Source organism: Delphinapterus leucas, chromosome 11 (genome assembly GCF_059928025.1).
Source record: "Delphinapterus leucas isolate spDelLeu-1000000601 "Yukka" chromosome 11, BTC_Dleu_Yukka2, whole genome shotgun sequence".
NCBI lineage: Eukaryota > Metazoa > Chordata > Mammalia > Artiodactyla > Monodontidae > Delphinapterus > Delphinapterus leucas.
The window spans coordinates 41,685,595-41,712,319 of record NC_143139.1 but is presented as its reverse complement, the minus strand read 5'-3'; the positions used below and the strand labels follow the sequence as shown (position 1 = coordinate 41,712,319).

Below are 26,725 nucleotides of genomic sequence, written 5' to 3'. Positions count from 1 at the left end.
TTTGTGGGTACATGTGAGTGCACAAGTGGACTCGTGTTGGTGAGATGGGGTCACAGAGGGAGAACTGGGTATGGTGGGAGTGGTGATGGGAAGGTGCTGCTGGGTGTTATCCTGAGGAGGTGACCTCTGACTAGGGAACCCCAACTCTAACCCTTGGGCTCCCCTATGTACCCCTCCTGCCCTGCAATTACTGTAGCGCCAGCCAGGGCAGAGGGGGATCGGCTGGCCTTCTTGAAGTTGGAGAGCCTTCTTTAAAGGTGCTCAAAACCCTTCCCAAGAACTCCAGTAAGTGAAATATTAATTACATTTATATTGGTACAATTCTTACTATGTTTTCAGCACTTTACATATAGTAATATATTTAATTCTGAAACTATGCTATGATAGGTACTATTCTTGTTTTACAGATAAACTGTGGAGCAGAGAGGTTAATTAGGGAGGAAAAATAAAAGAGATAAATGAACCTTCACTAGTTAGGTCTGAGGGGGGCAGGACTGAGGCCCAGAAACAGGTGAAAAGTAACAGCAAGATTGGGAACAGAATCTGGGCCCTTTCTTCTTATTCCAGACTGGACTGGTCAATATATTGCCGCTAGAATCACATCAGGAAGGACTGCATTTAGACTCATCAAGAGACTCCCAAAGAGGGTCTCGTGAAACACGTTAATAGTGGAAGAACAGAGCCCAATTCATCCAAGGACAGAGCAGACCAAACAGGACCACAGAGCCTCAGCTCGTTCATATCTACTACGTGGCAGGCTCTGGAGACAGATAGATGAGAAAGGTCACGTGCTCGAGGGGCTTGAATAGAGATGCGAGCACAGCGAAGTCACATGCAGCGCTTTAAGTGCTGCTATCAAGTGTGAGGCAGGCGTGGGGAGCCGATAGGGGCTGATCCCTCGGGATCCCCTTCTGCTGAGAAGCAAATGGTGACAACCGTCCTCCCTTCAGAAGTCACTCCAACGCACAAAGCTTGTAAGTGGGTGAGGACTGGCTCTCCATAAATGCCCCAGGCTGGAATATGGCCCGTGGCCTGGGGAGCCACTCAGAAAAGTGGTTCCCTAACCACAAGCATTGCTGGTGGCCCATGTCGCCCTGGCCCAGCAAGTGACTAAAACCTGACCTCATGGCCCTTGGGATCTCCCGGCCTGACATCAGGCTTAGGATTTGGAAAGAAAACCTGTGGTCCACAACCAGTCCTCGGTGATGCTGGATGCAGGATGCTCACCATCAATCCTGCCTACAGCTCCTGGTTGGGGAAGGGCGGCATTTCCTTCTGCACATCCCACAAAGTTCCTCTGTTGACATGATCAGCACAGCAGGAGCTAGAAAAACTTGACCTTGAATATCAGAGAATCTCATTACCTCCTAGCAAAATGCAGGGAATAAGGAGTCCAGCTGAAAAATCTTGCGGAGGAGTGGCTCTGCCTTCAGGCAGCTCCTTTGCATTGGGAGTCTTGGTAAGAATGTTTATACAATTGGTGTCAGTCAGAAAGGCTCGAAAGGGTCTGATGCATGAGTCCAATGGGGCCATGTTCCCTACCCCTCAGGTGGATGACAGCCTGCCAGCCAAGTTCTGGTCCCATTCCTCTTGCATGAGACTGCTCTGTTTATCCAGCAAGGGGGGCTTTTGGGGTACCTATTCTCTGGGCTTAGACCCAAGAGAACACAGCAGACACTCTGGCACTAGTGAACCTTAAAAGGTAAAGCCGGGGCCTCTGGTTAATTATGCACCTTAGCCCCACCCAGGGACACAGAAAGCAGGGACCATTGTTCCCCAGATGCATTGGTGATGTAATCCTTTGTGCAACAGAAAAGAATGTGAGCTCGCTGAATGGAAGCTTCTCTCAGGCCTATGTGGCAAAGAAAGAGCCCAGAAACCCAGCCTTTCTCTGCACAAACTGGCTTACCTTCTGCCCCCCCCCCACCAAAGTTGCCTTGTGAGAACTCAGACCAAACTACACCATGGATCTGGAAGCAGAAGCAAAGCTGGAGTCTCTGATACCAAAGCCCATGTTTTCCTCCACCGCGGTATGTTGTTCCCAGCCCACAGTCAGATCACTTGTTCAACTGAAACCTGGGCCACCCAATTGTGTCTATGTCCTCCAGCCCCAGTCTGCCAGGGCCATCTTCCCCAGGGCCTGCCTTCAAGCACCCCTGCCAGGGCAGTGGAAGGAGGTCCACCTTCATCCCTGTCTCACGGTATGTCTTTCTGGTCCATTTCCTGGTTTTGCCTGCCTCACCACCAGACCGTCATCTCCAGAGGCCCAGCACTAGAGTGTCTTGCCCACCAAGCGCTATGCCTGACCCTCAGAGGCCATTTTGCGCTTGTAGAGTGAGTGAGTGGATGAATGAATGCAGTTCTCAGCAACTCTGCCAAGGACGGCTGCCTGTGGACCCCAGGCTAGGACTAGGTCCACCATCATGCATGAATTAACCCCTTCTTTCCCTTTCACCAGAGACCCTCTGACACACACACACACACACACACACACACACACTCACCAACCTTTAAGATCCTGGTTCTATGATACCACCATCATCTGAAGTCACGTGGACCCACACACCAAAGGGTTCCCCCTTTTCTTTCCCCTCCCCCAAATCCGGTCAGCTTTGTCTTTGCTCTGGGGATAAATAGCCTGCGGAATCTAGGCACAAACAGCCGGAAGGCTGCATTCGCTGCATAACTTTTTATTGCAAAGGAGGAGTCCCAGGAAAAGAGTAGGTGGGGCAGTTCAGAGAGGTGGGGCGCTGGGTCCAGATAAGCCAAACGCCTTGCCTCCCAGTGGCACAGCGTCCAGCCTGTCCCCACCCTGGGAATGGGTCTGTCATGGTCCAGTAAACTACATTCCAAGACTTTACACTCTAAGGTGGGGGGCAAGAGAGAAAGGTGAGGCAAGGGCCAGAACCGTGGGAGGGGGCGTCTGAGACACAGCGCCAAGTCACTGGGGTGGAAGCTAGGGTTCCTTGACTTCTCCTGAGCAGGACAGGAAGGGTTCAGCATCCGCGGGAGCCGCTGCCGCTGAAGCCCACGACCCCGCCGGGGGAGCCGCAGGGCGCGCACCCGCCGCCAGGGGCGCTCGTCTCCAGGGCGCCGGGGCCAGCTCCAGACGGCAGCTGGACCGAGAGGCCCGAGGTTGAGACCAGCCCGCAGGTGTTGAGAGCGGCTGTTGGAGGAGGAAACCCCTTCTTCTCTCCTGCTCGCGCCGCCCCCCGAAGACAGACATACAGATGCACAGACAACCCCCCTCCCCCAGGAGACAGACGTGCAGTGCAAACTCCCCAGTGTTAGAGACACAGACCGCATCCCTCAGAACCAAACTCGGGAATCCCCCCGACCCTGAAGTCAGACACGGATTCTCCCCACACGAGAATAAAACAGTCTCCTCCACGGGGAAAAACACACAGAACTTCTTCCCACACCCCAGGACACACCAAGAGATCCTCTCCGCAAAGAACAGAACACAGAACGCCCTCCCCCAACACACACAAACACAAAAAAAACCACTACGAGAGGGAACAGCCCCCCACAAAAGGGAGACACACAGAGGCAGCAGGCCCCTTCTCCTTTCCCAAGAGGATACACACAGAGCAGGTGGGGGGGGGAGTTAAGATTTGACCCCTGTAACCCAAGTTACTCTATTATTTACTTACTGATGTTCCCTGCCCCAAATCCCAGACCAAGCCTGCAGGGAGAAAGAGGAAGCAGGTGAGTGAATCCATATACCAGGGAGAATATTCTCCATTCTTCACGACAAAGCACTCCTGGCCCTCTCCAGACAGGCAAAAATCCTTCCATCCTGCAAGCTACTTGGTTCTCTCAGATCCCCTCAGCCCTTTTGAGTAAAGACTCCTTCTGGGCCTTTAAACTCAACCCTTCTTGCGTTAAAGTCAAATAATTCACTTTTATTGATGAGTTCTTAGAGAAGGGAGAAGGCAGAAGATCTACACTGTCTTTGGCCTAAACTTATCTTGAAATTAGAAACCATGTGGGGGGCACTTTGAAGGAGACCGCAGAGGAGATAGGTCAATTGTCTGGAGAATATTGTTCAAGCCTCATCCAATCAGCTTCCACCTGTGTGTCCTTGAGGTGGTCTTTTACTCGCTGACACTCAGTTTTCTCATCTGTAAAATGGGGATAATAGCACCTCCCTCCCAGGGTTTTGTGGGGTTTAAAGGAGACAATAAATGCAGATTGCCTGTTGCACGGTGCGTTCCCTTTCCTTCCTCTAAGACTGGTGAGCCCAGCTGGAGCTGGCAGCCCTTGGGTCTCTACCTGCCTAAGGTTAAAAAGCCAGGCCCTACCTGTTGCCATAAACCCTGCCTCCCCCAGGCCTGGAGGAGAGGTGGGCAGAGTTGAGGAGAAGGCACCCCACACTGGGGACTTTACTCCCCCTGGCTGGGCCTTGGTCCCTGCAGCTGTCTCGATAGACAAACTGGCCCCTGCTTTCTGATCCCGGGGGGTCAATGAATTGCCCATCACAGGTGCCAAGGGTGCTCGTTAGCTGGGACCTTTTGTCTAAAGGGCTATAAGATGGAGGGAAAAAACTGGCTCCAGGAGAACAGATCCCTGGATACCCAGCTCACCTCTCCCCATCCCTCCCAAGCTGACGAGGACCCAGGTGCTGCCCTCCCTATGCCCCTGCACCACCGCATCTCAAGCACCGCCCAGCCCTCACCTCCTCTCCTCGCCTTCCAGCAGCTTGCGGTAGGTGGCGATCTCAAAGTCCAGGCCCAGCTTGAGCATCGTGAGTCCCTGGTACTCCCACAGCTGGCGCACCATGTCCTGCTTGGCCCGCTGCAGGGCGGCCTCCGGCCAGGCCAGCTTGCTCTTAGCGCTTCCTGAGGCACCCTCCTCCTGCAGAGCTGCTGGGTCCTTGCCTCCTCCCTCTGGTTCGCAGGGCTGGGGGTGAAGGGAAGACCACAGACAGGAGGACATCCTTGGCCCCCACCCCTCCCCACTCAAGGATCCAGAACTTTCTCAGCAGCTGGAGGGCCAATGAGGGATTAGAGATCGTTGTGAGGAGTGAGCGTGCCTGTTCTGAACGGTGTATTTGTGTGTCTTCCTCCCTCCCAGGGTGGAGGTTGGGGGCCAGCCGTCTTGATGACTGAGAGCCTTTTGCATCTAGTATAGTGACGCTTCTAAAATGAGCTAGGGTCTGGGAAGCATCAAATGCTTTTTAGCACATAATGCTGCGATTATGGTTTCATCAGGGAAACAAACAGGAAGCATATCCTTTCCTCACAAGAGACTAGAATTTGCAGTCTCTAGGGAAAAATCATAACAATAAAGGTTTGCCTTGGTGAGATGGGCTTGCCGCTTAGAGGACCAGTCAGGAAAACAGAGCAGCTGGGGCTGCTGGGAGACTGACAGCGATGGATCCACTCACCCACCCGCTCTGCCAACGCTTGAACTTGAATAGTTCGTCCTGCCTCAAAGTCATGGGTTCCTAGAGAAGGGATAACCCACACAAATATCCCGCAGAGCCCGAGACACTTGTATCTGCAGAAAACAAGAACACACCGGAGCAGAACCCCTTCCCTCTGCGGGATGGGACATGGGCCGGGGGGCTTGACAGAGAGGGTGACTCAGAGGAAAGAGAAGAGGGTGAGAGGGAGAGAGGCGGGGAGAAAGAGAGCATTCATGTGGGAACCTCTTCTTTCTAAGGCAGAGAGCCTGAGTCACAAACACAAATAATTTCGTTTTCCTGACATCACAAGGACCTCTTTCATGTTTCCAGTCTTTCATTTCTCTGCCTTAGATAGAGACCTAGGTCCAGAGCCTTTTTTTTTCGCCCGCGCCGTGCAACATGTGGGATCTTAGTTCCCCAACCAGGGACTGAACCCATGCCCTCTGCATTGGAAGCACAGAGTCTTAACCACTGGACCGCCAGGGAAGTCCCCAGAGCCTTTTCTCTTTGACAAGGATAACAAGAGTACTAGCCAAGGTGATAATAAATGGCAAAGATCCCTCTGCCTCAGTGTTAAAGGATGCAATTTGGAGTGGTGGGGACCATGGCACACAGAAGGAGCGTGTCCCCCGTGTGAAGATGACAAAGAAGATAGAGGCCTCTATTCTCTCACCAAATGTTACTGTGTGAGATCATAGTTTAATACTGCCAGATCTGCATGTTTTTAGAGAGAACCCAGAAAACTGGGTTTCTAGATAAAATCTTGCCATTTCTGAAGATGGGCTCAAATTGCACGCTGTGTAAGACAAACAAAACATACAGACAGGCCTTCCCTGGTGGCGCAGTGGTTGAGAGTCCGCCCGCCGATGCAGGGGACACAGGTTCGTGCCCCGGTCCGGGAAGATCCCACATGCCGCAGAGTGGCTGGGCCTGTGAGCCATGGCCATTGAGCCTGTGCTCCGCAGCGGGAGAGGCCACAACAGTGAGAGGCCCGCGTACCGCAAAAAAAAAAAAACAAAAAAACATACAGACATAAAAATATACATAAAAAATAATATACAAACAAGCATCCCTAAGCGTAGATATTTACCTACATGTTAATTACTGACCCGCATGAAATACTGAAGGTCCTGGGCAAATGGAAGCGTGATGTACACATACAGCCACAATCCTGTTTGCTCAGACATCCACAAAGAGAAACTTTACCCGTCTATTCCAAAGGATGGGGGGAAGGTCTAGTCTAGTTGTCCTAAATAGTCAATGCCCTTCCACCATCACCACCCAGCTGCCCCCACTCCAACCCCTCACCTGGCTCTTGGTGCCGTCCACCTCCACTGTCAGCCACTGGATGGCCTGGTTAAGCCTGTTCAGCTCTCCCTTGCTGTGGCGCAAGCTCTGCCTGTGTTTCTGCACCGTTATCTTTATCTCCTCACACTGTGGAGTCGGGGCAGCCAAGCGTGGGAGAGGATCAGGGAGGTGAGGAGAGCAGCAAGGGTACTCGACTGAGGCCAGGAAGACCGATCATTTAACTCCTCTGGGCCTCCGCCTCTCCGTCTGTAAGATGGGGATGATCATCTTTCCTAACCCCAAAGGTTGCTGAGAGAATGAAATGCACTTGGCTGGCACAGTGGTGGGTGAGCCACCAGGCCTGGAGGTGCCAAAGGTAGCGTGAACTCAGCCACAAAGGGCAACAACGCAGGGCGGCAGTCTGTTGAGTCTTTGAACTGAGATCACACAGGGTTGATCCCAGGAATAAGGGTAGTTAACTCTAGGAGATCAATTATCGTCCTTCGCTACATAGGATCATCTAAATGAATACAAAAGGCGTTTAATAAAACTCAACAATAATTTCTAATTTTAAAAATACTTTTTAAAAGCTAAGAATATGAGGAAACTTCCCTAACTTGGTGAAGGTTATTAACCAGTGACAGGAGATCCAGATTCCAGCTCCTTCCCCAAACCCAAGGCCACTCTGGGACAACACTATGGGACTACAAGGGACAAAATCAGTGGGCCTTTTCCCTTCCTGCATCCTGTCTGCACACTCCAACACATAACCAGCCGGGCACAGGGACCGACGCTTTCACGATGCCTCCACCACCTCACTGGGGCTCATGACCACCTGTAAAGTAGGCCAGGTAGATGTTACTCTCTCCATTATCTTTCCTTGGGCAAAAGCTGATGCTCATCCACTGTGCAAGGCAGAGGGACCCAGAGGGACATGAGTGACCCTGCCGGTCAATGGCTAAGCCAGGCTTCATCTTAAGCGCATGCATTTTGCTCCATACCCTGAGGGACAGATAAAGTCACACACACCCTTCAACCCAGAGAATAGGAACTGTTCACGCCAGCCCACTGCAAATTTCCTTCCAAGGCAGATGGGGTGGGGGGGAATGGATATAAAGAGACTGCAAAACTCCATCTCCCACCGATCTCTGCCCTATTCCTACTGCCTACACGTTCCCGCTCTCATTCCCAAAAGACGAAGACACAGCAGACAAGCTTGTGCCCGGCTGGGTCCAACAGATCTGGAGTCCAAGACACCTCATCCTGTGTGAGCTAATGAGCCGTGTGGACAAGTCTCACCATGATGAACAGAGCTGTCACCTCCTCCAAGCCTTTCCTGGGCACCGAAGCTCAGCTCTAGCCCAAAGAGCTTCCAGAATGCTCACCTCTCCTTCCTGGGGGCTTTGTGACCTCATCTTGTTACAACTGCAGAGTTCTGACGGGGGTGTGGAAGCAGAAATCCTGTGAACCAGATGGGAACGTGGTGGTCTCTGGGCTGGAAAGGGACTTGAAGGAAAGAGGGGGAGGGGGAGGGGGAGGGGGAAGGAAATGTACTTCAAGTGGGGGAAACGTGTGGAGCTGAGGACTTCAGGCTTACGGAGTGGGCAATGGGAGCCACAGAAGGTGCTTGAGCAGGTCAGCAGCATGGTGTGTGATGCAATTTGGAAGGCCTGTCTGGCAGCAGCATGGAAGACAGATAGGAGGGAGAGGGGCTGAGGCTGGGGATTCCGTTTCCACGACTAGGCAAGAAATCTGGGGTAAGACAAGGCTCTAAACTGAAGGAGTGACAGGGATCAGAGGACACAAGTTGATCGGCATTTTCTTTTGTTTTATAAATTTCTCATACATGCAAGAGTATATACAACATACGTTTAATGATTTAAATAGCAACAGTAATAAAAACAAACCCTTGTGTGCCCAGCAGTGCCTTCAGAGCCCCCTGTGGGACCCTTCCTGAGCAAAGCAGCCTCCCCCTCTGACCCCATCCAATCTCCAAGGTAACCACTATCTTGGGTTTTTGTGTTAAGCACTCCTTTGATTTTCTTTATTGTTGCATCATATGAGTATGAATCCCTAAGCAATTGTTTAGTTTTGCCTGCCTTTAAGCTTTCTATAAATAGAATTACATGTTCGCTCCTATGACTTGCTTTTCCCCCCTCAACATTCTATTTGTGAGATTCATCCATTTTGATGCATGTGGCTTTCTTTATTTTTCAGTGCTGTAGAGTATTCCAGTGTATTATTATTCTCCATTCTCCTAGGGGTATACATACGGGTGCTTTTTTTTTTTTTTTTTTTTGGTTATAACAAACAATGCTGCCCTGAACTTTGGGGTACATATTTGCTGGTGTACTTTGGCAAGAGGTTCTTCAGGGTACTGGCTGTCAAACTTTTTTTGTAACCACAACTCAAAATAAGGAATATATTTTATAGGGCTTCCCTGGTGGCATAGTGGTTGAGAGTCCGCCTGCCGATGCAGGGGACACAGGTTCGTGCCCCGGTCCGGGAAGATCCCACATGCCGCGGAGCGGCTGGGCCCGTGAGTCATGGCCACCGAGCCTGCGCGTCTGGAGCCTGTGCTCCGGAACGGGAGAGGCCACAGCAGTGAGAGGCCCGCGTACTGCAAAAAAAAAAAGAAAAACCAGCCATTTACACCAGATCCTAAGTTTCATGATAGTGCAAGCTGTGCATTCTAGAGCGATCATCCTAGTGGGTACCAGAGGAAATGCCTGGAAACCTCAGCACCCCCTCCCTTACCCAGACCTGCTTCTGACCCCTTGAACTGAGTAAAGGACTTCAATACCATGGCACCAGGCACTGGAACGAGCAGCTAAGGAGGGCCCAGGGAGTGTGCCCAGCCTGATGGGGTGCCCCTCCCTGGTGGGGAGAGCTCTGTGCTGTCTCCCCAGCGAGACTCCTTTGCCACCCTCTCCCTTTAGGTTGTGGACTGCGGCCACCTGCAAAAGTCAGACCTGGAGGCCAATGCGGAGGCCCTGACCCAGGAGATCGACTTCCTACAGCAGCTGTCTAAAGAGGTGAGGGGCCACAGAGCAGTGGGGCAGCGAGGAGGATGGTATTTGGACATTGGAAAGGACTTTCCACCATTTGGCTTCTGAAACCCCTGGTAAGGGGAGCACAGGGCAGAGTTGAGGGACCCGAGGCAGGTTTACTGTCAGAAGATGAAAAAGTATAGCTTCTTGTCTTATCTGCCAAACCCAAACAAGCTGTTGTTCCTGGTTACTGTGGTGATAATTATCACAAATTGTATATTCACAAATTGTTCACAATTCACAAATTGTTGATTCACAAATCAACACAAATTGTAAGTTGCTGCCTGATTTCAGAGGCCCTGACTGAAATCAGGCAGCAAGCCTCAGAGCTGGGCTCCTCTCAGCCTTGGGACTTTGGTCCTGAGGAGCACTGAGAGGTTCCAGGGTTGAAGGGGAGATGTCACCTTTGTATTGGGGCTTCAGACAGTGAGGCTGTGGAAGAAGCAAGGGCAGGGGACAGGGAAGGACCATGAGAAAGAGGGCTTCGGGGAGTGGGACTATGGTCCAGGAAGCTCTTATCACTCCTCCACTTCCCCGCAGGAGTCCAGTCCTCCACGCCCACATCTCAGGCACCTCAGTCATAGTCAAGGTGGACAACAGCCGGGACCTGAACATGGACTGCATTGTCGCCGAGATCAAGGCTCAGTACGATGACATGGCCAGCCGTAGCTGGGCTGAGGCTGAGTCCTGGTAACCGCAGCAAGGTGAGTGGTCCAGCGCCCCCTTCCCAGAACAGGGATGCTAAAAGCTGAAAGTATTAGCAGGAGGGATGCTAAAAGGGCTTTGGCCTTTATCTAGGTGGGATGGGTAAGAGAAGGGCAGGCAGCTCTCAGGATGGGGTGGCCGATGTGCAAACTGTGGGGCTCAATGGGATGGCATATCCTGTGTCCCATGAGCATCTGTGCTTCCCCCCAGTGCGAGGAGATCAAGGCCACGGTGATCCAGCCTGGGGAGACCCTGCGCTACACCAAGGAGGAGATCAACGAGCAGGGGGATTTAAGTCAGACACCTGGCCAAAGTGTGGGAGAAAAAGCAACATCAAACTTCAGGCAAGTCTTCTCCACGGAGAATGCTCTCCGTCCCCGCTGAATGGGGGGCGCAGGGGGAGGGCTATGGAGGGGAACGGAATGACCAGGGCTCTCATGGTCCCAGGGGCAGAATGGGGCAGAGGAAATAGCACCAGTCTGAGAGGTAGGAAACCTGGGCTCTCAAACCAGCCCTGCCACTAGCTCACCATGTGATTTGGGGGAAGCCATTTCACCTCTCTGGCCCATTGCTCTAGATCACTGACCACACACTTAGATGTCCCCAGAGGTTAGTAAGTGAGTGAAGCAGGCTGTACCGAAGGCACTAGAGTGTGGTGAACTGGAAAACAAAACAAACGGGGAGAGCTGATCAGATCCAACTGAGGCAGGCCCTACAGAAATGCAGGTACAGTGTGGCCGGATCCTCTGGTTTTTCAAGAGAAGCCAGGAATTTGGATTTTTACATTAAATTTCAAAACTTAAGGACACTGTGCCAACATTCCCCGAGAGCACTAATTTGCAACCCCTGACCTAACAAACGAGCAAGGCCCCTTCTTCCTCTGATAGTCAATGGTCAGTGGATACCTGGTCTCTTACCCTAAATCCAGAAGAAGGAGCCTTAACAACCCTCCCCTGTCCCCCAGAACTCCAAGCTGGAGGCTGCCGTGCCCGAGGCGGAGCAGCAGGGTGAGGCGGCCCTTAATGATGCCCGCTGCAAGCTGGCCGGGCTGGAGGAGGCCCTGCAGAAGGCCAAGCAGGACATGGCCTGCCTGCTCAAGGAGTACCAGGAGGTGATGAACTCCAAGCTGGGCCTGGACATCGAGATCGCCACCTACAGGCGCCTGCTGGAGGGCGAGGGGCAGGGGTGAGGACCACATCTGTGGGGATGATGTCTCTTCATCCTCCAAGCTGTGCTTAGAGCTAGGAGCATGTTTGCATATTATTTGCATCTAATTTGCATCATGATTGCTTGGAGGAGGGAATTTGCAAGTTCTGCTCCCCCCAAATAATTTTTGACTCTTTTCTCTCCCCACAAGGTTGTTTAAGGGCATTGGTGCTGTAAATGTCTGTAAGTTATCTATACTGTGGGTTCTGAAATAAGAGCTTGGGGCTCCTGGTGGTCAGTCTTTTTCTTAAAGGGCCAAATAGTAAATATTTTAGGCTTGCGGGTCATGCAGTCTCTGCTCAACTGCTTAGCTTGTTGTAATGTGAAAGCAGCCACAGCCATAGCAATACTTCAGGAATAGGTGTGGCTGGGTTCCAATAAAATTTTATTTACAAAAACAGGAGGCGGGGGCCGGGGGGGGACGGGGGCACAGTTTAAGACCCTGAAAGGAAGGAGGGGGATGTGGCAGTGAATTATTATGATAACTTAAATAGCTATTTCAGCCTATAGGGAGGGCCTGGGCTAACAGTTTATCAAGGATGCTTGAGGTTAGACTACTGGAAGAAGTGCCCAGGTGTGAGGTTGTTTGAGGGGGAAGGGGGAATAGAAATAGAGGGAAGGAGCTCTGAGCAAGAGAAGAGGGGGTGGGGGGACTCTGGCCCTTAGGCAGGAGCCGCTGGTGACGACCTTGCGAGGCGACTCAGCCCTGTTCTCTCCCCTCCCCGGCCCCCGCAGGTGTCAGCAGCTCCCGGGGCGGGGTCGTCTGCGTGGACCTCTGCGTGTCCGGCTCCCGGCCGGCGACGGGCAGCGTCTGCAGCGCCCGCTGCAGCGGGAACCTGGGGGTGAGCACTGGCGTGTGCTCGCCCTGCGGCCAAAGCGGTGGTGGCAGCCACCTGGTGCGGTTTGCTTGGCGGCTTCTGCTTCGTAAATACACCGCTCCGCGAGCCAACCGTCCCTGCCTCCGGCGGCGGGTCCCAGAGCTCGGAGAGCCCCTGGGCTTGCGGCGGAAGGGCTGCAGGAGCCAGCTGGCCTGACCTGCCCAATTGCTGCCTTCTCCTGCATCTCTCTCCCCGCTTGTCTCTTCACTTCCTCCAGGGAGGGCGGGCTCCTTGCCCGCAGCTCTGGCAGCTCCCCTCCATCCCCAAGAGTCTAAATGACTGGTTTCCCCCAGCCCTGGGCAAAGAGCCAACCCTGACTGCGGCAGCTCTGGAGGCTTGGACGCCTGTGGCTTCTAATGGACAGATTGGTCCCAGGGCCCGTCCAGTGTGGACCTGCTGCTGCTTCCCCTTCCTCCTAAACCCTCCCACAGTGACTGAGGTTGCATCTCCCAGGGGACAACTTTATGCCCCACCTGACTCCCTCTCTCTCCCAGGAAGGGCTGATTTGCCAGTTGGCTGGTCCACCCCAAACCCAGGCCTAGGGCAGCTAAATGTGTGGTCTTCTCACCACTGAGGAATGTTCTCTGACAGCACAGGGCATTGGCTGGGGCAGGGGGTGGGTGCAAATGGCTCTCCCACGCCCTCAGCAGGAGAGGACTCCAGTGCCCACTTCCTGGCAGAGCCAGAACTTCCAAGGGCTTCTGGGCTTCTTCAGGAGAGGAGCTGGAATCAGGCCCAGCCCTGGGAGGGGTCAAGACCTCACTCTGGATAAGAGTCATGTTCCATAGAGCAGCACCCCCATGTCACCAATGTGCTGTCCCAGTTATCAGGGCAGACCCTGTGCTCTCTCGAGCCCTCCCCTCCCCACCGCCTTCCCCGCCCAGCCTAACGAAGCCAGGACACCAGGTGCTGGGCATGGGCTCAGAAGGCAGCTGCTTTATTGGAAGCTATTCTGACATCATTTTTCAGACTGCCTTGCTGTCTTGGGACCAGGCATGGGACCAGGAATGGAGGTCCTCTTGTGACGATGGGAGGAGAGGGTATGTGTCTCCCCACACCAGAGGCTCAGTTGCGGGTGCGCCTGCCGGGGGCAGATGTGGTCCTAATGGAATAGGCTTTGGGGGCCCCAGGCCCTCCACCACTGGAGAATCTCAGGGCATCGCTGCCCATGGTTCCCCCGAAGGTCAGCCGGCTGCCAGCACCGCCCATGGAACCGACCACAGCTGAGAGAGAAGGGAGGAGGTCTCCATCGGCGTGAGGCCCACTACCCGAGGCCCCTGCCCTCCTGCCATAGCTCCCCGTCTCCCTCCTCCCACCCACCTCCCTTCCCACCAACAGCCAGGGGCCAACCCAGAAGGAGCCTCAGACAGAGGTGAGGGCTGCTCCACACTGGCCCCACCCACCCTGTCCTCGTGCATGGCTTTCCTGGGCTGTTGAGCCTCTCTGGATGGGAGCTGCAGGTCCCTGCTGAAAGCTATTGAAGGGTAGGAGGCTCCCAGCCTCCAGAAGGCCAGGCCTTCAGGCCAATGTGCCATCCAATAGACCCAGCCTAGTCTGGACGGCATAGGTGATGGGCCCGTAGCCAAGGACTTACAGATGTTCACGGCTCCCACTCCAGCTCCGGTCATCCTGGGGCAAAGGAGATACCTGTGAGGGCTGCTCTCTCCTCAGCACTGGAGGAAGCACTCCCACACCCCTCCGTCCAGGCCCCGAGCAGAACCGAGGTTCCTTCCTCTGTCCCCACACATTCAGCCTTCTTTCAGCCTTTTCACTTTGGCCCTCCTGCCTACTGGCTACATGACCTTGGGAATGTCTCAGAGCCTCCATTCCCTCACCTATAATGGGGCCTAACTCAGTACCAACCTCACAGTGTTGTTTGTGAGGGCTAAATAACATAAGTTACCTAAAGCCCTGGGCACACAGGAGTCTGTAAATGGTAGCTGTTCTCGTTGTTTATGTAGATGGCTGCCTCTCTTAACCAGATCATAAAATCCTCAAAGAAGGCTGTATTGATTCCTGCATCTTCAGTCCTTAGCATGAGGTCTGGCACACGGTAATTATTTAATATGTGTTGAAATAATTAGTGAATCGTTGACTGAGTGAATTCAGCTCCAGCCGGGACTGAGGGGGGAAGGAGGAGAGGGGGTTGTTTTAAGCAGGCTGTGAGGCTGAAACAGGTCTTACACTGGAAATTAAAAATCTATCTGAGACAGCTGGTGTTTGCTTTGTGACTCACAGTCCCACTGTCACCAAGCCCTTGGCCTTGGGAATGAGTTTACTCTGCAGGGAGGAGGAGAAGCCTCAATTTAGTGGAGGGAGTGAGGGAAGCCCAGCTGCAGCCCCAAATCCTGGAAGGGGGCAGGGCAAAGGTCAAGGGCAAGAGATGGGGACACTAGAAAGCTTCCAGGCCACTTGTCTGTTGACTGAATGAGTCAATCAAGCCATCAAGGTACTAATGAAGACCCAACTTCATGGACATAGATGTGGAGTTTTTTGTGAAGAATTCCCTGTAAGACTAACCCAACTCAGCTTCATCCCAGGCTGCAGGTGCGTACGCAAATACTTCTGGAGAGAGGGGAAATTTACCTCCTCACCACGCTCAGTCAATACCACGTGACTTAGCCCTCAATTATGTGGTGAGAAGCAGCCTGTCGCCGTGGAAGATGCCTGGACCAGGAATCAACAGAGCTTGACCGCACACTGGCCCTGTCCCCTCAATTAATAAAACTAACCACAATTTCCCCTCTGTACACTAAGGAGTCAATAATACCTGTCTTGCTTACCTGATGTGTTCTGAGGATCAAATAAGCTAAGCTTGCTAATAGACACACACACACACACACACACACACACACACACACGAAAGCACTATTACTTCAAATTTCTCACTGAGCTTACATCATCTGGTCTTTCCCTCTCGAAAGTCATCTCATCAAGAGCAAAGAAGCAAGCAGCATCTGTACCCTCCCTGCACTTCCCACACCCAGTACCCTGCAGAAGAGGGTACACAGGAAATGCTTGCAAATGGATGAATGTCAAGCCCCAGGCCTCACTGAGCCCCAAAGGATCCCCTTTCCAGATCCTTTGTCTTCACCTGCTCTCCTCGCCCTCCAGCAGCTTGCGGTAGGTGGCGATCTCGATGTCCAGGGCCAGTTTGGTGCTCATGAGCTCCTGGTACTCCCGGAGCTGCCGGGCCATGTCCTGCTTGGCCTTCTGCAGGGCCTCCTCCAGGTCCACCAGCTTGGCCCGTGCATCCTTGACAGCCAGCTCCCCACGCTCCTCGGCCTCGGCGATGGCAGCCTCCAACTTGGCACGCTGTGGGGAGTAGTGGGTCTTTGAGCTGGGGGGGCAGGCCTCACCAGCCACTGCCTTCCTGCTTCCCCATGCTGCAGTGAGCATCTGGGCACCTTGCTTACGGTGGCTTCACTGGCACCAGCCTCCTCGCCCAAGCACCAGGGAATCCCAGGGGTTTCAAACATGGGTTTTGATACCCAATGCGTACCTTCCACTTCTGGCTCTGCCACTTACAAGCCATGTGATCTTGGATGAATCAACCCTTCTAAGCCAAAAGTCTCCTCTTTCCTAAACTAGCAGTCATCACAGTATGTATAGAGAGATATTGCAAGTAACGAAATCATACAAAAGTCTTTGGCACAGTGTCTGGTATACAGTAAGCATTTAATAAATGCTGTTACACTGGTGCCCCCTTGGCAAGGCCATGCCACTGCCTCTGAGCCCCCCGACGGTGATAGACACCCCAGCTCCGGGGTCTGGCTCTGCCCTGTTGGGTAAGAGGAGAACCGGATGTGGCAGAAGCTGCGGCATTTGGGAAACCGCCATTCATTATTCTGTGCCTCCCCTCCAGGGCTGGACGCTGGCTTGCCGCACCGGTGACTCACAGCCCTGAATCTGTGCCGGGAGGCAGCTTCCACCCTCACCCTCATGTAAAAAGGCCTGCAGGGCTCCAAGGGGAGGGCATTTCTGGGTAGATCACCCCCACATCCCATCCCCCCGCTCATCTGGAAAGTAGCCACCACCCATCAGCTTCCCTCCCTCCCCACTGCAGACACCTGCCCAGGCTTAGCTGCCTCGAGCACCCCCATGCCTTGGTCAGGGCTTGGGGGACCCTTCCTCATCAATACCCCCCACCCCAGCTTCACAGCACCTCCTCCCATCAGTCTGTCATCTGAGACCTGTGCCCTGACTATGTGTCAGGTGCTGGGAAGGGAGGAACGGTGAACCAGACAGACGGGGGCCCCTGCTCTTAAGGCACTTTTAATATCCCAGTGGAGGTAGGGGACAATACTTATTTATACTTAATTAATTAAGACTTACCTAGTAAGTCAATACTAAATTAATAAGACAGTAAATTTCAGAGAGCGATAGGTGTTTCAGGAACCTCACACAGACTGCTGAGAGAGTGGCTGGGTGGTTGAGGAAGCCATCTCTGAGAAGAGGTCTTTTGTCCTAAACCCCAGGGGCGAGAAAGGGGCAGCCATGTGCAGAGCTGGGAGAACCACATTCCAGGTAGAGGGAACACCAAGTGCAAGGGCCCTGAAGCATGAAGATGCTTGGCAAATATAAGCTCCAGGAAGCAGCAAGAGCACAGCCAGAGAGGCAGTGGTGAGGAGTGAGGTCAGCAGGTGGGACGGGGCCTTGGGAGCCATAGTGAGGGACTCTGCTGACCTCCGGCCTGCCACCCCCTTCCTCCCTGCCCCCAGGCACACATCGCACCCAGAGCTAGGTGCAAGGAGAGGGCTCAGTACCAATGTGGTAACGAATGCTGGTTCTAGTCTAGCCAGCCAGCTCGACGCTCCTTCCACAAGCTCCATGCCCAGCTAGGACTCCTGTTCTCCCTTCGGTCAAGCAGGACCTGGCCAAGAACATTTCGTCCTAGAGAGCTCGCAGGTGGGCCCGAGAGACTTGAGCCGCACCAGCCTGGTCCCCAGAGCAGCAGGGGTGACCCCCTCACCCCCAGCCTCCTGCTGCTCATCCTGGGCAGGGTCCCAGCTGGCTGCCCTTCACATGCCCCAAGGAGGAGGGCCGGCGCCCACCTGGTTCTTGTTGCTGTCGATCTCAGCCTGCAGCCTCTGGACGGCCCGGTTCAGCTCCGTGATCTCATTCCGGGTATGCCGGAGGTCGTCCCCGTGCTTCCCAGCCTGGGCCTGGAGGGTCTCAAACTGGAGGGACCACACAGAAGAGTATGGCAAGGGTGGACCGTGATTACAGGTGGCTTGTCTTCTCCCGACCCAAGGAAGGCCCCAGGTTCTGAGTGACAAGCCCTCCCAGCTTGTCTTCCCAGGGAGGGACAGTCTGACTCCCAGCAAACTTTGCCCGATACCAGGAGGCCAGACTCCCGGACAGTGGGGTGGGGGAGGGGTTCAGTTTCCTCCCAGCCAGGACGGGGCGGTGGCGGGGGGGTGGGACAAGAATGGCTCACCAGGCCCATTCCACTGATCTCGGGGCTCTGCCCATTCCCATTATGTCCTAACACTGGAGAATCACTGGAAGTCTGAGATCCTAACCTATTAACCCCTTTGTCAGCACCACCCATTTTACAGATGAGGTGAATGAGTCCCAGAGAACAGAAGGCACTGGCCTAGTGTCACACAGTAAGTCCTTATTGGCATACATGTGTCCTCGCATACACCATGGATGACTCCCTGTCTCTGAAGAGACATTGCTCTGTGCTGCTTTTAAACCCTCAGGCTCCCTCCCCCAGACCACTGGTTTGCCCCAGCACACCCCCTCCCCACCCATGCCCTCAGCACTGCGCTGTCAGCTGCCCTGCCCACACCCAGTGCATATAACGATTAAACCTGCTCTGGAGCCCTTGGACCCAGGATCTGGTCCCTGCTCTTCTATCTGCCAGCTGTGCAGAGCTAGACAAATCGCTTAACCTCTCCATGCCTCAGTTTCTTCATCTGTAAAAGGGGGATAACACTAGTGCCTACCTAACAAGGCTGTTCTGTGGGTTATATGAGTCAATACAGGTAAAACATTTGAAACTTTGCCGAGCATTGTGCTTACTTGCCATATTTTAGCTATAATAATTATTAATCCATGTCCGTTTCCTCTGCCCTCTCCCCTCACATCAGGCTGGAATCTTGCCCTGGGCAAGGACCTAGCCTTCTCCTCCTCTCATTCCCAGGACACTGGAGACCACCACAGATTTAATCCCTGGTGCCTGTCAGCACAGTGGGACCCAGGCCCCAAAGGCTTGAGACAGGGTGAGGAGTAAGGGAAGCCGCCACGGAGGACTCTGCCAGGAAGGGAAAATATGCCTCCAGCGGCCACACACCTTGGTCTGGTACCAGGCCTCGGCCTCAGCCCGGCTGCGGTTGGCGATCTCCTCATACTGGGCCTTGACCTCGGCGATGATGCCGTCCAGGTCCAGGGAGCGGCTGTTGTCCATGGACAGGACCACAGACGTGTCTGAGACCTTGGACTGCAGCTCTTTCAACTCCTGTAGGGACCAGACAGAACATCAGGACTTGGGGCATGACCCATCCCTGTCCCCATGCCCATCCTGGGATTCCCCGCACACTAGGGAAAGAAAAAGGGAGAAGAGGCCAGAATGGGAGTGAGTCACCAGGTAGCCAGGGGGCACAGGCCCAGCACCCACTAAACAGCTCCACCAGCCCTGGCTCCCGGAAAAGCCCATTAGCACCTCCTGAAATCAAGAGTCTGGCAGGATCACAGCGGACAAACAAGTGACAGAGTGTAGTGAACTGTGGTGGCTCCCGGCTGCGAGGTGCTACTGGAGTTGAGCTCTGTTGTGAAGGGAATCACTAGGGGGTGGGTAAAATAAGTCACGTAGTATGCACAGTCTGTAGCCTTTAACGCCGATGATACAGCCGTATTTACGGACAGGGAACTATATCTGTGGTGCACTGTTATGTGAAAAAAGGTATGATTCTATTTTATTAAATATATGTATTTCTATATCTCTATGTGTGTATATGCAGAGAAGAAGTCTGAAAAGGTATGTATCAAGATGGTAAGAGTAGGTGTAGGAAACTTGTTTTCAATTTTATGCTTTACTTAATTTTCTAGATTTTCTGCAATGAGTATGTATTTCATAATGAGAGGAAAATAATTATATATACATGTATATACATACACACACACACATATATAACATGTGATAGACATATGAAGGCCCACACTGAGGCCAGAAGTACCCAAAGTCAGCCTGAAGGATCCAGCCCCTGAAATCAACATACGTGGAAATTCTCTCGGAGACGCTAATGGAGGCTGGATGTTCAGGTAAAGACCAGACTGAAGGGAAATGAGAACTGGTCTGTAATTTGCCTCACGTTTTCCTATGTCCCAGACTAGCCAGATGATCAACCACCCTATCTTCTGCCTAAGGCCAGAGACTCACACAGATGGGATGAAGAGGTTTTTAAATCCCCTTGAGGGAAAGGAACCGGAAGCCCAGGGCAGGGCAAGCTGAGCAGGTGGGGAGATGGGAGGGGCAGGCAGAGAGGGTGGCTGAGTGGTGGGTGTAAACCCTCAGGCACTCCAGTCTCTCCTGACTCAGGCTCCCCTGCCAGCCCACCCAGTCCACCTGTGAACCCTGTCACGGCCCGGATCCCTCAACATCCTCCTGGTTTCTTCCAGCCCCTCCCAATCCCCCTTCCTGACAAATGACAATCCCACATCTCTGGAAGGCCAGTTTTGACTGACCCCACCCTGGTGTGCTGCCCCAGCTCCTACTGAGCTCCTCGCCCACCATGGATTCCTGAATCCAGAAAGAATAAAGAGCAGGGGTCTTTATTCAGGGGTCAACTCCCCTGAATGCACCCAACACACACCCCGGCTGACCCAGAGGCAGGGGGTGGACCAGATAGCCCCCTGGCTAGGACATGCAGGTTGTGGCATATCTCCCACCCCTGAGGTCCTCACCTCCTCATAGAGGGTCCTGAGGAAGTTGATCTCATCATTCAGGGTGTCCACCTTAGCCTCCAACTCCACCTTGTTCATGTAGGCAACATCCACATCCTGGGAGGGGTGGTGGTGAGAAGGGGTAGAGCGACACCATGTCCTCAGCTCACGAAACACTTAGCAGGCGTGGGAGCAAGCCAGTACTGTCCAACCCCCAGGACCAATCACCGCTGCCCTACCAGGAAACATACAGCTCCTCCAGGCTGCCTGACACGCCCACGGTGGGAAGTTCCCTCCACTGGACCCATCCAGGCTCGAGGAGAACATCGTCTCCACGCACCCCCAGGACTGGAGGTGCCTACTCAGCGCTGGTAGCCCACAGCAGCCTGGAGCCCCAAACCTAGCGCTTTACCAGTTCCTAAAGGCTTTAGTGGCTTAGACACACCCCTGGCTCTGCCACCTACTAGCTGTGTGACCTTGAACAAATCACCTCAACTTTATGAGCCTCAGCTTCTCATCAGTCAAACAGGAGAGCATGAAATCATTCAGACTCCAGGACACCGCTCCCAGAGATGGCAAATCTCTAGCCTAAATATGTAGCCTGCAGCATGGGTGATATAAGGCAGGTGGGCAACAGATAACACCGCAAGTCTGGTCCCCTGAGAGCCATCCTTTGCTGTGGTTAAGCTCCTGTGGAAAGGGCTCACTTCCACTCATCCCTGAATCTCCAAGGGCCCAGCACTCCAGGGCAGGTTACATTTCTGTGGATGGGCCTGAATCAGATTAAGTCAATCCCCTCTAAGATATTCCTAAGGCCTTCTGACCTTACTTGCACACCTCCAGGGACAGGGAGCTCACTTTGCCTCAAGGCACCCCATCCCATTCATTCAGCAAATATTTCAGGCATGCCATGTGCCACCCTCATCTGTAATTGAATGTTCTGATTGATAGAGCACTTCCTTATTTGGGGTTGAACTCGTCCCTCTAACCTCCAACCTGTAGTCATAATTCTAACCCCTCCAAAAGCCCAGAAACAAGTGTAGTGACTCGCCAGACACACCTACACACAAATACACACACACAGACATGCAGACACATGTGTGCACATACGTACACGAAGCAGGCTTATAAATGGCTGGCTTCCATATCTCACCTTCTCCAAGCCCATCGCTCCCTTCTTATAGACCCAGCCAGACCCTGACCAAAGGTCCCTACTGGCTGCTCAGGTGAGAGGCACGTGGGCCCCTGTCCCCTGTGCTTCCTACAATGCCACCCACCCTACCTGTCTGACCCCCTCACCTTCTTCAGCACTACAAACTCATTCTCAGCAGCCGCGTGACGGTTAATTTCGTCTTCATACCTGCAGGAAAGGAGGGGAGCATGGTGTTGGTGCGGCTCTGCCTCCATCCCCCATATCCAGGGGTGAAAGTCTGCCGTGCATCACCTTTACCCCTCCTTAATGACACACCTGAAAAAACAGGTGTCAGCTACGAAACAAAATGTCCCTGACTTTTCCATACGGCTGTTGCTAGGGCTTTGAGTCTTGGCAGGCATGGGGGTGAGGGAGCAGGGAACATACGTGGATCAAAGGACAAAGGCTGCATATACTGGGAGTGAGAAGACGAATAGCAGCCATGCTTCTGGACCACTCTGTACGGGGCCTGCCCTGTTATGTGCTTCCCATGCATTCTCTCAGTTAATCCCTACAACAATCCTATAACAATGGTGCTATGATTCTCAGGGAAAGGAACAGAGGCACAGAGAGGCTGAGTACTCTGTCCAGTCACCAAGCTGCTAAGTGGCAAAGCCCGGACTTGAAGCCTGGCCATCTGACGCCTGAGCTCACACCTTAACCTGCTTAATCCCACCCGCTGAGGGTGAAGAAGGGGCCCGAAGAGGAGGAACTTTGTGGACTCAGGAAGGAGGAAGAACCAGCCCCCAACTAGGTGACAAGCCCCCATCTCTACTCCCAGAGCACCCCCCTCCATCCCTCTTTCTCCCAAGGAGCCAGTCCCCTGCCCGTAGGAGGACGCCGGCAAAGCAGGGCACAGAGCAAGAGGGCAGGTGGGCCTGACCCAGTATTTACTTGAGGATTCAAAATAGGTGTCAGAGGGCTTCCCTGGTGGCGCAGTGGTTGAGAGTCCGCCTGCCGATGCAGGGGACGCGGGTTCGTGCCCCAGTCTGGGAAGATCCCACATGCCGCAGAGCAGCTGGGCCCGTGAGCCATGGCCGCTGAGCCTGCGCGTCTGGAGCCTGTGCTCCGCAACGGGAGAGACCACAACAGTGAGAGGCCCTCGTACCGCAAAAAAAAATAGGTGTCAGAAACAGAAAGCCAGCAGTGTCCACGAGCTTCTGGAGAACAGCAGGAACAATGTGGGGCAACTTTAGTGGGGAGCAGGATACTCAGGCAGGCAGAGGCCCTCCAGGAGCCCAGACCCCCGAAGTCCCACTCCCCCAGGGCCTCTAGAATAGTTAGGAAGAGACCGTCTCTCCACCCCTGCTGTGCCACTGGGCCCAGAGGACGTGCAGATAGGAGCTCCCTGGGCAGCTGCACTCAGGACCCCTTCCAGTTCCTCCTTCAGCCCCAGCCTGGAGCTCAGCCTGGCTCCCCAGGAAAGTGCCCTGTGGGTTCTGGGTCGGGGGAGTATGTGTGCACACATGCACACCTGACAGCAGGGGCTCGCGGGTTGTCCCAGGCCTTCCCTGTCCTGCACCGGTCTGCTTCCACCTGCCTTCCACCTGCTGTGGGATTAATCCTGTTGACTGTTGCCCTAGGGAAGTCGGGGGTGGGGATGGGGGATGGGAACGGAGAGACACTCCCTGCAGAGGCCTTTGTTTGTTCTACGTCCAGTCAAAGGCAGCGTCCCTGCTCCAGCTTAGTCACACACCCGCCCGCAGGCAGAGCACAGAACTCACTCATTAGCCCGAGTGCCCACTGGGCAGGGATGCCCGGCCCAGCCTCTGGCTTTGGTTTCTATTCAATGTGAACAGAGAGTTCAGCAGGCACCTCAAAGGCCTGTCCTCAAGACCCAGCCTTCCTGGCCTCCAGCCTCCCACTCCCTGCCCCTCCTCACAGCCTCCTTTCTGGTTCCTGCCCTGGCCGCACCCACCCCCAGCCTCCGCAACCCCTTCCGTCGCTCACAATGATCATGCTCTCTGCTTCTTTCCTTCCCAGCTTGGTTCCAGGTCTCCTCCCGGGAGTCAGGGGCCCAAAAACAAGCCCCAGCTCTCACAATGACCTACTATGCGATTTTGATCAAGCCCCTGAAACTTTCTGGACTCTAATTCCTCATGGGAACAAAACAGAGTTGTTCTAGAATAATCTGAGGGCCATGCCAGTTCTGAAGCACATCATCTCTTGCCCTGCCCTTTCCTGGGCCTTGGTAAGGCTTCTGAAGGGAGCAGTGCAGATCAGGGCTGGGCTGAGATATTTCACTGGGAGTAAGTCAGAAGACAGGACCAGAGCGACTTGGAAACGGCCCCCAGAGACAAAGAGGAGAGAGGGGAAGCGGGGAGCGTGTTAATCAAGATCTTCCCTTCCGGGAGTTGTTGTACTGAGCAGCTGTACCCCCTGACCCCTGACCCAGAGAGGATTTGCAGAGGGTGAGCCGAGAGGGGCACATGGGCCCAGCGCGTGGATCCCGGCAGGTCGTACTGCGGGGCAGTACTTGTTCTTGAAGTCTTCCACGACGTCCTGCGTGTTCTGAAGCTCCACCTCCAGGCGGCCCCCGTCCAGTTGCAGGGCCTCAAGCTGCTTCCGAAGGCCAGCAGTCTGGGCCTCAAAGATGCCCAGGAGGCAGCTGCTCTTGGTCGACTTCTGCTCCTGCAGCAGTGCCCACTTGGTCTCCAGCAGTTTGTTCTGCTGCTCCAGAAACCGCACCTAGAAGGGGCGGAAGGAGGAAACTCAGGAGAGGCAGACCGTGCCACCCACAGTGCGGTTGAGAGGGTCTCCAGCCATCCAGCAGAATCCACGCTCGCACTGGCTCTTCCCCCAACCTGGGCCCCTAGCCCTTGGCTCTCTCCTCCAGGAAGCCCACCCTGAACAAGCCTCTCCTCCAGGACTCTCTGTCTCAACTGTCTCAGAGTGTGTCCAGGGCTCAGGTCACTGATATGTGCCAGTGCTGTGCTCTAGAGTCTCCTCCCTCCTCTGCTTCCCCTCGCATCACAGGCGATGGCCTCCACCTCCCTGTCTGAAGGGCTGCCCACTTCCTGTCTGTGTCCTGAGCCCGACTCGGGCCCCCTCCCTTCAGGCTGGGACCTCATCCCTTCCTCTCTCAGTATCCTCTCTCCCCTTCCCTCGTTCTCCCACAAGGCCTCAGGACAGGATGCTACAATCAAGCCAATGTAAAATGAGTCCCTAAGGAGCACCAAAATGACTGGTGTGGGAAGCAGGCCTCCTCAAAACCAGCAACTCAGGCAGCAGGGTCTGGGGTCTGCAGCCGAGCATCAGCGGGGGGAACCTGGGCCTGGGGCTTCCTGCGGAGGCTGCCCCAGAACTTGAAGGATGTGTACAGTCTGAAGGGTGAAGGAGAGGAGGACATGGGGGACCAGGGAAGCAGAGAGGTACACAAAGATAGGAAAGAGAAAGCCTGCTCTACGCCCAAGGACGAGGCCCTGGCCAGAGGGGCCCAGGGGGCTAGCCCTTAGTTCTTGGGTCCAGCCCCACAAGTGCGCTCTCCCCATCTCTATGCCCCACCCCTTTGGGACATAAGAGGAAAAACACCTCTTAAATGGCCCTTCCCTGTGACCCTCAGTGCCCCCAGACGAGCTCTCTCCAAGGGCAAGTATAACCTCACCTCCTACCACCCAAAGGAGGATGGAGGACCAGGTAAGTGGGGCCGATGGGAGCAGGAGCCTGCCTCGCTCCAGTCCTTTATTTCCAGCATCTGCTAGGTAATAAGTGGGGCGGGAGGCGAGAATCTCACCCTGCCCCATCTCTGACTCCACACAGCCCCCTCTCAAAGAAGGGGGCCCAGAGAAAGAAGCCCTGGCCTTGGCATCTGGAGCTCCCAACCTGACTCGGATGACAAAAGCTGCCCAAGAACCCCAGCGACTCACAGGCACAGCTCACCAGGGCAACCGGACAGACCCACGCACACATTCCCGGAGGAAAGAGCAGGGAGATTTGGGTAGCTTGCTGCAAGAGAGGGCTTGGAGGCCGAGGGGGACAAAAATAGCTACAGGGTTCATGGAGAGGGTACAGTCCCAGATATCGGCGGAAAGAGAGCAGGCAGCAGCCCTCCCAGCCCCTGGCCCACGTGCGCTGCGGGGCGGCTGCTGGGGCCTGAATCCTGGCTTGGGGCAGCGCGGGCCGCTCACCTTGTCGATGAAGGAGGCGAACTTGTTGTTCAGGGTCTTGATCTGCTCGCGCTCCTCCTGGCGCACCTGCTGGATGGAGGGGTCGATGTTCACCTGCAGCGGGGTCAGCAGGCTCTGGTTGATGGTGACCTCGCGGATGCCGGCGCTCACTGGGCCCCCGTAGGATGAGCGCGCGGCCACGCGCGGCCGCGAGGCGCCAAGGCCGTAGAGGCTGCTGCTGCTGCCGCCGAAGCCGCCGGGGCGCACCGAGTTCAGGCGCATCTGGGTGCCGCGCCCCGGGAAGGCGGAGGAGCGCGAGCTGAAGACCTGGGAGCTGAAGTGGATGGACATGCTGGCTGGGCCGGGCTGGACCGAGCGGCGGGGGACGGGGGCCGAATTCGCTGACCTCCGGGCGACTTGGCCGCTTTTATCCTCTAGGCGCGGGCGGATAGGCTTACACAGGTAGGGGCGGGGCTGGCCGCCGGCCACCTTTCTCTGCCCGCCAGCTCTTCTCGGGGCCGCGCTTCCGCCATCGCGCCGTCCACCCCTCCGAGGCCCAGGCTTTCGGTCCAAGCCTGTACCGTCCAGAGTGGGGAGGAGGGCCGTAGAGGCTCAGACCCCTTGATGCAGGCGGACGCGGAGAGCGGTGAAAGACAGCGGTCCCAGTCGATCTGCAACGGGCTCAGTCAGGGAAGGCTCCCTGGAGGAGGCTTGGGGATGGAGTGAAGAAGATCCAGATTCCTGAGACAAGAACAGAAAGATCAAGCGGTAAAAGATTGGGGGAAGGGGTGGTCAAAACGCTCTAGCCCGGGAGTCAGCCCCCAGTTCCCTCCCCAAGCTACTGAGAGCCAGAAAGGCGTTCCCCGACAGCCTCCGTCCCAAGTCCAGCTCCTCCTTGAGAGAGCTCGGCTCCTGAGTAAGCTGACCGCAAGGTGGGCCTGGGTGAACTGGTTTACCTGGCCACGTGTCCCCACGCCTCATTTGCATACAGAGACCACGCC

The 26,725-nt window shown here is 54.7% G+C and overlaps 3 protein-coding genes across 3 annotated transcripts; 1 reads left to right on the top strand and 2 right to left on the bottom strand.

Moving 5' to 3' along the window:
- Window positions 1-2,913: 2,913 nt before the first annotated feature.
- LOC115803513 (keratin, type II microfibrillar, component 5-like) lies at window positions 2,914-6,931 on the bottom strand (the record flags this gene model as incomplete). Its single annotated transcript, XM_089921579.1, has 4 exons — window positions 2,914-3,166; window positions 3,654-3,685; window positions 4,679-4,902; window positions 6,719-6,931. Coding segments are annotated over 4 exons (639 nt in total), but the record flags the coding sequence as incomplete, so codon positions are not given.
- Window positions 6,932-7,019: 88 nt separating this feature from the next.
- Window positions 7,020-12,692, top strand: LOC111173716 (keratin, type II microfibrillar, component 7C-like). The gene is made up of 7 exons (XM_089921578.1): window positions 7,020-7,073; window positions 9,637-9,770; window positions 10,288-10,405; window positions 10,663-10,767; window positions 11,417-11,637; window positions 11,810-11,841; window positions 12,394-12,692. The coding sequence occupies exons 1-7, from the start codon at window positions 7,020-7,022 to the stop codon at window positions 12,690-12,692; spliced, it is 963 nt and encodes a 320-aa protein (XP_089777704.1).
- Window positions 12,693-13,544: 852 nt separating this feature from the next.
- Window positions 13,545-26,105, bottom strand: LOC111173975 (keratin, type II cytoskeletal 7). The gene is made up of 9 exons (XM_022572103.3): window positions 25,746-26,105; window positions 24,095-24,306; window positions 21,726-21,786; window positions 20,448-20,543; window positions 18,838-19,002; window positions 17,591-17,716; window positions 15,631-15,851; window positions 14,131-14,165; window positions 13,545-13,759 (listed from the first exon to the last, which is right to left on the bottom strand). The coding sequence occupies exons 1-9, from the start codon at window positions 26,073-26,075 to the stop codon at window positions 13,602-13,604; spliced, it is 1,404 nt and encodes a 467-aa protein (XP_022427811.1). The 5' UTR covers window positions 26,076-26,105; the 3' UTR covers window positions 13,545-13,601.
- Window positions 26,106-26,725: the final 620 nt, after the last annotated feature.